This window comes from Mixophyes fleayi, chromosome 5 (genome assembly GCF_038048845.1).
Source record: "Mixophyes fleayi isolate aMixFle1 chromosome 5, aMixFle1.hap1, whole genome shotgun sequence".
In the NCBI taxonomy this organism is placed as follows: domain Eukaryota; kingdom Metazoa; phylum Chordata; class Amphibia; order Anura; family Limnodynastidae; genus Mixophyes; species Mixophyes fleayi.
In genome coordinates, this window is record NC_134406.1 from 157,912,012 (window position 1) to 157,924,696 (window position 12,685).

Below are 12,685 nucleotides of genomic sequence, written 5' to 3' on the forward strand. Positions count from 1 at the left end.
AAGTGTACACCAAGCAATCTAATTGTGTGCCCGATGTATAGTATGCTGCATTGGCAATTAATCAGATAAACCACGAAAGTAAACTGACAATGCAAAATCTTATCAATAGGCAACTTTTCACCAGAAATAAAAGAGGAAAATTCTGTACATTTGTGGTCTGCAAACTTAAAGGTAATGCATCTGCTCTTACCGCATTGGTAGAAGCCACTTGGTCGATCACCAAGTCATCTATTAACCATTGGCCTAGAAGGAACTTAACCCTCCAGTTGTAGCTAAAAAATAGGTGCCAAACTCAACTTTAGGCTTTAGATTTCCCAAAAAGTGTGCTATTACCTCTATTAATGAATTAGCCTATTAAATCATCCACTTCTAAAAAGGGAGGAATTTCTATTACACAGGTCTGCAACCAAAAAACTATTTTCATAATTTTATCTGATTCTTATGTTTTTTGGTGCACTGAATTCGAAAATGACCACCATTTTTTCTTGGGACGTCAGGTTTTTTCACAATCGAAATGTGCCTTGGTCAAACAGGTAGCTCGAAATCGCTAAATTTCAAATTCATCATACTTGGGGAAAAAAACTGAACATGGAAAAACAAATTTATTTTCACTGCCAGTGCTCCCAAAAACATGAAAATACATGTTTATTGGTCCTGATGTTGATCACTTCATTGTTGAGTGTGCTTGCCAGGGCCTGCCCGGACATGTTCTTTCATGCATTAACTTGTTCTCTGATTCCTCCACAATCTTGTATTTCATTTCAGTCGTCATCCTGCTATTGTCTGTGTGGTTCAAAATTAGTGCAATGCCTCCAAGAAAGTGTGTCAATTTGCCTGACAGTTTCTGTTTCATATGTGGAGAGTTCATGAGAACTTGGAATTGGTACTCAAGAAAGTGGGTTATGAAAACCAAAACTGGTTGGTATGTGGGGATTTAAAAGTATTGTGTATGCTACTGGGACTACAGACTGGGTACACCAAATACCCTTGTTTTCTATGTTTATGGGACAGTAGAGACCGACAAAATCACTGGAAGCAAAAAAATTGGCTACCAAGAAGTCTAGTTTTTGGTGAAAAGAATGTTCTCAGAGATACATTGGTACCCCCTGAGAAGGTTTTATTACCACCACTCCATATAAAAATAGGATTAATGAAGCAATTTGTTAAGGCACTTCCCAAAGATAGCGAATGCTTCAGTACTTGGGATCCAAGTTTCTAGGTTTAACGGAGGCAGAACTGAAAGAGGGGGTTTTTCTTGGCCCGTATATTAGAAAACTCATATCTGACAAACACTTCATCAGTTCAATGACTCCAACTGAAAAAGAAGCATGGGTTGCCTTTACTGTGGTCATAAAAAACTTTTTGGGAAACGAAAAGGACCCAAAATTACAAGGAAATGGTGGACACAATGTTGAAAGCGTTCCACAAGCTTGGTTGCTCCATGAGTTTAAAAGTCCATTTTCTCAAATCACACCTGGATTATTTTCCTGAAAATGTGGGAGCAGTGAGTGAAGAGCAGGGAGAACCTTTCCATCAAGATATAAAAGAAATGGAAAGAAGGTATCAAGGGAAATGGAGTGTTACGATGATGGCTGACTACTGCTGGATGTTGTACAGGGATCTTCCGGAAGCCACCTACAAGAGGAATAGCTCAAAAACAAGTTTAGAGTTTAAAAAAAAAAAAGACGATTTCACAAGGAATTTACTTGAGTGTGGTGTTAATTTTGTCGTCACCTGTGCAAATGAGTTAATATTTTTCATGTAAATAAAATATTTGCGTTAAGAGATTTTTTTAAACGATGACCACCTATTTGTTCGAAAACCTGACGTCCCAGGACAAACCGGCTGTCATTTTTGGATTCAGCGCAACAAAAAACGTAAGAATCAGTCAACTAAACCAAAACAGCTGTCCAAAATTTTTTTTTGCAGACCTGTGGAATTTGTCTGATTTCTGTAATGTAACTATTGTATTGTACATGAAAACCAACAACCTAACCTCCGTTTTCTTCTCGGGAGGTTGATTAAACTCGTCTGCTCTATTCAATTTTGTGAAGAAAAGATTCATAAATTTTAACAGCATTTTCTTAAAATCCACATAATTGGAACAGGTCCTTTTTCATCCATGTATTTTTGTGCTACTTAATAAAGAGGTCCAACAGAGTCCTCAAAAACCTAACCAGCTAATTCCTCTTGTGCTGTGAGCTGGACCACTCTTAATAGCCCTCTACAAAAAAAAATGTCCCCAGCAAAAGTGCTAACAACCCAGGGACATGCCTAGCTTTGAAAACAATAGTTAACTGCAATGGGCCTAGCCAGAGGATACGATGCACTGGGTGACCCATACGGAGGTACAACAATAAAAAAAAACTTCAAGGAGCCAGAAGCCAATCACGCTTCTCATTTAGAGGAAAAATTGGACAAATCCCTCCATGTCCCCTCAAAAATGAGGCAAGCAACATCCGTGGGTCAGCCCAGCCAGAGAAGCAAGCGAACATAACACCTATATCTCATATAGCACACAGACTTCCATTTATCCAATACCATAATGGTTTGAACAGAACAACCCTCCTCAGAGGCAACCATGATGGCACTGATCCTGAAGAATGAGTGCCGCATCCGGCCAAGTTTAAACTCATTCTACACAAACATTGCTGAAAAAAACTGTCCTGACCTGATAGTTAGTGAACATGCCTCAACCAATTACAGCCAGGGCCTGGCCTCCTGTCCTAATATCCATCAGCCAAACTTGTCATGCAAACTATAGCATCATCATTTTGCAACAACGTGATCCAAATGACTGTTACCGAGCTGATCAGTTTTTGACCTATGGATCTTACAAACTAAACTATTATCGTGATCAACAACATTCTTGTTAAGCAAACCCATACAATGCTAAACCCTAGAGGATGCTACCAATTCAATAACCCGGAAAGCACAAAAAAAGGCCAATAAGAAAGCCAATCGGCAGTAGCCCCCCTCAGCTTAACCAAAATATCCCCCTCAATATGCTCAATATCAGGTCCAGGGGTGACAGGGTACAACTGGGACATGGGGGACACCGAACCGTGGCATGTGGAAAACTGTGGGCAGCTGGGCTGGACAAATGAAATATAAGAGGCATTAAAAATGGGGTTTTGGTATGAGAACACAGGGTTAGGGGCAAAAAAACCAAACAGATAGCAAAAACCACACATCAACATCATCATACAGTTTGTGCATGTGGCACGGGGAAGGGGGATATGGGGGCAGCCCACCATTAGCCGCCTTTGATGCAGGTGCTTATAGGATGGGTGTGCATGATGCAAAATGGAGGCAAGCATAGAGGAGAGTACTGGTTTAGAAACAGGGGGAGACAAAGAGTGAAGGGAGAGGCGTGAAGCGGGACCATATTGCTCATGCCAAAGTAATGGCCAGTGCACCTAGTACAGAGAGGATTGGGTAGTGGAAGGGGCACACATCACAGTTAGCAACAGTCAGCTAGCAGATACGCCTCTGCACGGCTAAGGACAGTGCAAATGGAGAAGGCAGACACAGAGAATGCTACAACAGGCAATGTAAAGGCAGAAAACTTTGAAAAGAGGTATATGAAACAATAATGAAAGGGAAAAGAAAGAAGAAAAGACAAGTGGGGAAGAGGAAAAAAGGAAATGAACAGTTTAACAAAAATAGGGTGAAGAAAGAAAGTGTAAAAGGAAATACTTAGGGAAAATAAAGAAAAAAGCAGACAAAAGCAGAATCAATAATGCACTTCCCACCCCAGAACTCATCAGCAGCAGCCCAGAATTTTCTGGCAAAAGAGTGAAACTAAACTGATCCTATCTTTATAAACCCTTTCAAGTTCAGGTCATTCCCAAAAAGCTTTACTGATTGGTTGGTCAACCAAGGCAAAACATCCTATAATAACGATTCTTGCTGGGATCAAATTTTTGTTATCTTTTACAACCTGGATGCTTATATTCCCTTGGGCCAACTCCTGCCCTCTGTATCCTTGTAATCAAATAACATCACTGGAATTGACAAACTTAAATGTCAGTTATATAGCTTAGAAAGAGCCTTATCCCTGTTCAGTCGCAAGTTCATTTGCATGCTGTATCTTGCATAAAATTGCTCTGCACATGCCCCGAAATGGACCTCTAGTTAGTACAGAACATGTGTATGCAAGTAAGATAGACTTTAAAAATGCATTGCATGTATATTTCACATTAAAATAATCTTGAATTATGTATTTAACTTAAAAAAAATTTAAGTTTTATTTTTTAAACCCATATTTTTATTAATGGATATACTGTTAAGAGTTGTCAAATATTTTAGAATATAACATGTTTTAATGCATTCTGATGTGACCTTATATTGCACAAATGCTTGTGCGTATATATTGCATTCTGTTTGTGTATCTATATACGGCAAATAATATTTAGGCAGAGTGTACTTACACCCAGATTTAAATTAAAACACATCTGTAAAAATGTTTGGATTTGATACGGTTGAAACTAGAAACAAGTTCTATGCTCTTTCTTAAGACACATGCAAGTTGTTTTTTGATGCTCTGTCATTTCACATTTGACCTAAGAGATCAACTGTATTTATGGACACTTAGGGGCTAATTTAGAGTTGGTGGTATGTTTGCACATTTTCATGCTGTGCCTGTGCACACAAAAAAAGTCACACATACACCCAATTTGGTGCTTTTGACTTACAACTTAACACGGTATGTCTGGAGAATGAGTGGCATCCAGTCATCATTTTAAGTATCTTGATCATCATGGTCTATTTTATACTTATCTGTTAATCGTGTAATATTTCACATATATTCATTTATCTCTTCCCCAGGATTATTGGTCAAGTTTGCAATGTAAATACAGCAATGTACTCCATACACAGTTTGTAACATATGACTATATCCACTACTTTGAGCAGTTAAATAATCTAATATTAATCTATATTAAGTCAATTCAGTTTTATAAGTTTGATGCTCTATTTGAAACATACCTAAATGCATCATCATATATTTCTGTAATCGTATGCAGTAAATCAACTAACTGCTCTATTGCTTCAACATTACTGAAATATCCAACTTATCCGTGAGTGAAAAATATTTCAAAACCTACTCTTGCTTTAACTGAGTGTTCAATTTTAAAAGATGCTTATGTTTAACATCTACAGTTTTAATAGATAGTTTCTTTCTTTGTCTTATATTTTGAGTCAGAATGCCAGTTATACCCTTATGCTCCATTACAATTATACAAGGAATTAATTTACCAATATAACATATACCTTCAGAATTTGGAGGCTGCCATTTATATGCTTTTCTTCCACATGTGAAATACAATTTTTTTCGGAAGTGTATATGGAATATCAGACATTAATTTATGAGCTGCCTCATATCCTAATTCACAAGTAGTCTGATTAACAAAATGTCTTGTCCACTTAGTTACATTTGCATTAAGCATTACATTTACTAGTTCTTTGATTAAATTTAATTTGCTATACTGTATAATCTTCATACATTTTTAATTACTCCTAAATATATATTTCATACATTATAATTCACTCCCTTTGGTTTAATTGTTGAGTTAGCAGTTTTATTATAACATGTTATATTTTCATGAACAACATTATAGTATTTTAATAACTTTATATGCGGAGGCATAGTAGTACTATATTCTCCCTTAGTCTTGTTACCATATTATTTTCTCACCTAATTTACTTTCATTTGCTGGAAATGGTATAAGACCAACATTATGATGCCTGCAAGGTACTTGAGTACAAACCCAGCACTCACTAGTATTAAATTTTCTCCCTGTCAATTGATGAAACACATCTATTGGATGTTGACCACTAAAATGATTTGGATCATCTTCACACCATTTTACACTTTGTCTTTCTGAATGATGTTCACAATATTTACAAATATATACTTGAAATGGGGGTAAATCTTTTACAATGTTCAAGAAATATATAGTTTTTCTTTTACCTCTACATTCCAAGGTTTTCACATTATCTTTCTGTTGTCCATTTACAGGTTTGTAAACATATAGTTCAAGAAAAAGAGCAATTGCAAATGTCATTAATGTTAAAGTAAATAACTTTAACCATAATTTCATATTTGGTTGTGTTAGGACTCAGCTACCAGGATACACTTTTAGAACTGATGGGTCATAGGTCTCCAGAGAATCAGTCCGGTACATTTAGCTTAGCTTCTACCACTGACACCAGGGAGATTTGCAAGGCACTGGAAGCTTTCTCTTGCACGGACAAAGGGTGTGATAACTCCTGAACCACCTGGGACAAGGTTTGTAATTGGCCAGCCAGAACCTGGGATTAGTCACGCTATACTTCTTCCTCGCCTCAGAATTAGTTTAAGGAACCGTCAATCATATAGAAACATTCTATGATATTCAAGCCGTATGGCTGGATGAGCAATTGAGATTTCAGTATGGGGGACGTCTTTCCCTTTTAAAAGAACTGTCATTGGATCTCCTCGGCTTGCCTGGTTAAAGCGTGTATGTGAAAAGTGCATCAGTGTTTGCCTCATTATGCTCAATTATAACAGATACTTCATATAATCTAATTATAAATGTCTTATTATAGTGGCACTACCCCTGAAATATCTTATATCCAGGGTGTGAACCACAGATTTTCTTATTAGTTACAGCTAATGTATCATAGGATTATCTGTTATATGAGAGGGGGTGGACATTTCATTTCAGTGTGATAACGATCCACTACAAATGGGAGCAGCCCTCTATTCATGATATTAGCAATTTTATGGGCAGCATATATACAGAGTGCTTTATCATCAATTATCTAAATTTAGTGCAGTGTATGAATAGCAGCTCTTTCTCCTTAAATTTTTGTTCAGTGGCATTATACAATAGGATAACCAATAATCTCTATACATAATCGAGCTATAGGTAGTCACATATGTATTTAATAAATGAAGATACCATAGGGGATTATATAATCTTTATTGAAAGATAAATAACATTTATGTAAGGATCTAACACAAATTTTTATTGTGTGTATCAATTCACCACAACAATCTATTAAACATAACGAGGCAGGGCAGCAAGTATTGCCAATTTTAATCACTTATTTTGCACCTTGTATCACAATCACTATTGTTTTTAAATATTTCGCTACTGGTGGCACACAGGCCATTATGGGAACATTCTTATAAACTCATTCAATAAAGTATTTTGTTTTAATAAGAATCAATACAATCATAGAATGCCCCTAATCTCCATATTTTCCTTTTTTCTCTTCCTTTGTGTTTGTCAGGTACTCTGATGCCCCAATTGTTAAGCTCTAGTGCCTAAGAAGATTATCCTTGGCGGCCATAGTGTGACTGGAAATAGGGGGCAGTAGACAGGATGTTCACAGGTAGTCAGAGGTGGCTGAGATCAGGGGTCTGTAGCAGGCAGTGTGGTCAGAAGCAGACATGGGTCAGGGCTGGCAGCGTGCAAGAGTATCCGAGAAACAGGCCAAAGGTCAGGGCAACAGCAAACAGAGTCAGGAAAGGCAAAGGTAAGTAAGGGTGGGACAATCAAAAATCAGGAGTCAAATGCAGCAGGTCAGCAAACAGTAACTGGAAGCTGTAACTGGCAGGGAGGCTAAGCTTATATACACATATGGGCCAATGGCAGCCTGGGACACACACAGTAATTATCCCCCCGATGTTTCATAATTAATTAGCAGTCCCCTGTGCATGCACCCGACTGTCATCTGTAGCTGGGACACGCCGCTGATACAGAGAGCATCCAGGCCGTTGAGCTGGTGACAGCCGAAACAGGGAGGTAGTGACATCCCGATCATCATGAAGCAGATTTGCTGACAGCAATGAGCCGTGGCGGCTTGTAACATGTTGTGAACACATTGATTCCGAAAACCAGTTTCTTTCTGATTCTTGTCTTCTCCTCGTCACAAAACTTACTTCCCTTTACTTTATAAGGGCAATAGTGTCTTTCTTTAGTAAGGGCAGAGACATTATTATGGTCTCAGATATATCCCTCACTTGTTGAGTACATGCGGGTAATGATTATCTTCTAACTTGGTCAGGATATGTTGTTTGCTTTACAATGAGAAGCTTGTATCCAACTGCGTTTCTCCTTGACTTTTACCACAGTTGGCGTCATCAATAACACGAGATATGGGTCTTCCCACTGATCAGTCAGTGAGCCAGATCTCAATTAACTTCTTATCCTCACCCAAGCTCCAGGACTCAGATTATGACAGGCTCCATCAATTAGAGTTGATTTTGTGCCTATCACAGCAGCTTGAATCTGTCTAAACTGATTAGTAAATGATAAAATGTAGTTAACAGTCAATTCATTAACATGACTTTGACTGGTATTGAAATTCAGAGTGAAATTAGGAATTTTTCCAAACAGAATTTCATATGGTGATAAATTGAGAGGTCCTCTAGGGGTAATCTGATAGCATATAAAAAATTGCATTCATGTTTCCTTTGTTCATTTAGATAGTTTATTCTTAATAATTCCATTGTATCTATCAATTTTCCATTAGACTATGGATAATACAGTGTATGTAATTGTTGCTTTATACACACCAACTCACACATTTGTTTAAAAACAAGTCCAGTAAAATGAGTACTTCAATCAGAGAAAATTACTTATCTTATGCCATATTTACATACAAATGTCTGTATTATTTTTTTAGCAGTAACATAAGCGGTGGCTCTCGCTACGGTGCCTTCGACCTAACCAGAAAATTGATCAACATATACTAATACATATTTTAACATCCTACACTTAAGAATTTGGATGAAATTAATTTGAATTACCTGAAATGGGCCGTCAGTTATTGTCAGGTGATGAAGTATTGTTTTTACTGCACTCCCTGCAAATAATCTATAGTCAGATAATACATGAAGCACGGTACCTGGCAGCTATGGCTGAAAATTTAGGTGCTTACAAATACATTTGGTCTATATTCTGCATAGCAGTCTTACCTGCATGCAGGGCCGGATTAACCCTAGGGCTAACTGGGCTATAGCCCAGGGCCCTCTGGCATCCAGGGGGCCCTTCAAAGTCCTCAGCAGCATTATTGATTGGTCCGGAGGCGGGGGCGACCCTGGCCCGATCAATGCTGCTGAGCACTGTCAGTGTAGTCCTCCGTCCCTGGTGCCGCTCAGTAATCTGCTTACTGAGGAGATCTCGTGAGAGTTCACAAACTCTCTCGAGATCTCCTCAGTAAGGAGCTTACAGCGCGCCTCGGAAGGAGGACTGCCCTGACAGGCAAGTGCTTGGGGGGAGCCTTACGGGGGGCGATGGGCGGCTCACATTGGGGGCCTCACAGAGGAATGGAGGCCCCCTTAGCCCAGGGGCCTCCATTCCCTTAATCCGGCCCTGCCTGCATGGGTAAGTCTATGACTCATTTTTGCCAATGCTGGCAAGAGAGCTTTGGTAGCTACAGGCCTACCTCCCTTTCCAAGCCAAAGTACATCTTTCTCAATTTGACATCCTGCCACTTCCCATCTGGCCTTTTCCTGTGGAGAACAACTTTTTTTGCATCTCAATTAGTTCAGATTGATCAGGAATTACAACATTTAGAGTATTTCAGTAATTTTAATAATTTGTGCAGTATCTTTTTGTGCAGCTAAATCAGCTCCATGATTTCCTTTTTTTACATCATCCTGTCCTGTCATATGTGCTTGGCACTTAATAACTGAAACTTGCTTTGGTAACTGAATAGCATGTAGTAAATCATTATACTGCATGTGGGACATGTGCTGTAATAGGATTTCCTACAACTAATGTCAGGACATCTGTCTACCAATATAGAAGTAGATGCTACAGCCTTTAAACCACCAGGAAGTCATTTAGCCACTGGGTTGAGTTGTCTACTGTAATATGCAAAGGATCTGGGGGTGCTCCCATGGGGCTGTGTTAGGAATGTCAACTTACAATTCTTCTGACACTGCTCCACAATATAATTCAAAGTTATACAATTGGTTCTTTCAAAAAAATAGTTTTCTTTTTTTTCCGGTGGTGTGCTGCTCAGAGTTAAGGAGCACCCTATTTTATGGCCTCTTAGTGGCAAAAATGTCACTGATACTGGCCCTCACACAATTATATTTAGATTGAAACACTTTTGATTTTAAAAGTAAGAAATATATTTTTTGTTTGGACATGTGCTGCTCTGATCCAAATAGCACCCTGTTTTTTAGTCGCTTAGTAGTAAAGATGTCACTGATTCTGCCTCTCACACAATTGCATTCAACAACACTTTGGATTTTAAAAGCAAGTAATATTAAGATTTTTTGGGGGGTGCTGCTTAGAGTCAAAAAGCACCCTGTGTTTTGGCTGCTTAGCAGTAAAAATGTCACTGATACTGATTCTCACACAAGTACTTTCAGATTGAAACACTTGGAATGTTTAAAAAAGAAAAATATATATTTTTGGGGGTGTGCTGCTCACAGTCATACAGCACCCTGCTTTTTATCCACTAAATATTTCATATATGACTGACCATTGCACAACTGCCTTCAGATTGAAAATATTTGATTTCAAAAGCAAGAAAGAATATTTTATGACAATTCCCAATTCGTTTATTTACATACTATTGCAACCAGTATTCACTTTATGTCTGCTCTTCACCATCTCACACCCAATTGATCAGCACACAATTCCAGCAGACTGATCTATAAATAAACTCTTAAGATATGTGCAGTAACATCACAGCTATTTCTAAATAAATTGCTTCTTTCATCCTGTCAATTTATTTTCTAAACACAGAATTGCACCAAATGTCTCGCCCACATGCTATCACTTCTAAAATGGTAGTTAAGTACATGAAGATGGGTTATATACATAAGATAAACTCACAAGATCCTACGTTTAGCCAGAAATGACATTTGCCTCATTTTCAGATGTGATTTTGGCACGAGACGTGATTTAGTTCGACTCAGTACCCCAAATTTTGGTTCTGTCTGTTTTTTTCAAATGCAAACCCCTCTTTACTATAAAGTAGTATCTGATGTTTTATGAGAAAAAGTAACCTGCAAACAAACAAAAACGTATGTGTTAGATGGTCACTAAAAGTGTTTAGGGGCAAGGCGTGGGCGGGCAGATTTCAGCCCGGGGGGCGCACAGGCGGCCGCATCACATGACACCTGATGCGACCGCACCCCGTTTTATGAGATGCGGCCGCCGGTAAAAATCAGGCTATGTTGCATCTGGGAGGGGGCCGGCCCTAAAGGCAGTGAGGCTGAGTGGCCTAGGGGGGCCATGCCCCCCTGCCCCCTGGCCCAGCCCGCCCCTGTTAGGGGCCAATTACTTCTATGGTTTCGTTTCAATCAAGAACACCTAGAACTTAAAGAGTTTCTTATATTATTACTATGTTAAAGTCCATTTTCCTCATCCATAAATGATAATTTATTTATACATTTTCTTCCCATTGAATTAATATTGATAGTTGCAAATGGATTATAGGCTGCCGCACCTACCAGTGCTTGCTTTTTGAGCTCATCATAATGATAACAAACATTGACAATGACAGTACATCTGGAAAGGAATGTCATTAGTAGAGATGAGAAAAATGTTTAAAACCGTTCTGCAAAATATTTGTTTCATTCCACATTTAGATGTGAAATTTCACATGTTTAGCCTACAGATTTTCTCCTTAATCATTCCCAGTCCTATCCCAAACATACTTCAATGTAGAATAAATTGACCATAGTGTCCCAGCTCTACGCACATACTATAAATTTATTGAAAGGAAACTTACAAATACAATGCAAAATGGCATTTCATGGAATTGGAAAGTAAATAAGGAGCTGTAAATTCTGCCCCTGTGCAAAATTGCCTGCCCCGCCACAAAACCTGATTCATGCGAGATGTGTCTGCAATGTTGCTCATTTCTAATCATGAGCAAAACAAACTGTGATATATATATATATATATATATATATATATATATATATATATATATATATATATATATTTATACATGTATTGTGTATTGTTAAACGTTAATTCTACAGATTAAAAATGTAATTTTCATTGCACACTTTCTTTAGTCTCCCACCTTTAAAGTCAATTGACATTTTTACCTAGAAGTTTACCTCATTGTAAAGAATCAAACAGCAGTTTGAAACTTTATGAATAAAATATTGTGTTAATAATACTTTTTCAGCCTTCAAACATAAAGTAAACTATTGTGTAGAGTTTCACTACAAAAAATGAATGGATTTAATTTTGTTTTACTATTTTGCAATAAAAAGAAACAAAAATTCCTATTAAAACAGGCTACTGCTTTTCTTTATCTAGCATAAAGCTATAAGCAGGCACTGCAGTGGATCAGTATTTATGAAAGAGCATCACAGATGGTATCTGTTAAATTACCAAATTTAAACAGGGTTTTAAACACAACACAAGTATTAAATGCATCTTACTCTGTGGGAATCTAGGCGGATTGTCATTGACATCAGTCAGTGTGATGTTCACTGTGGTAGTCCCAGATAATCCTCCCATCTGGCCACCCATATCTTTGGCCTGGATAACCACTTGGTAATGTTCCCTGTTCTCTCTGCTCATATCTGGCAGAGCAGTTTTGATTATGCCTGCAAAAAAACATTAAAAAATGTAAACCATTTTACATGGAAGATGTGAAAACATTGTCAGCAAATACACATTTAATTACAGAATGTTCCTGTTATTTTATA

At 38.0% G+C, this 12,685-nt stretch overlaps 1 protein-coding gene across 1 annotated transcript in view; it reads right to left on the reverse strand.

Moving 5' to 3' along the window:
* LOC142158710 (cadherin-9-like) overlaps window positions 1-12,685 on the reverse strand; it is a 188,200-nt gene that overhangs the window by 80,011 nt on the left and 95,504 nt on the right. Inside the window, exon 5 of the mRNA XM_075212932.1 lies at window positions 12,416-12,583. Within this exon, the coding sequence (XP_075069033.1) occupies window positions 12,416-12,583 (168 nt within the window). The remainder of the gene's footprint in view (window positions 1-12,415; window positions 12,584-12,685) is intronic.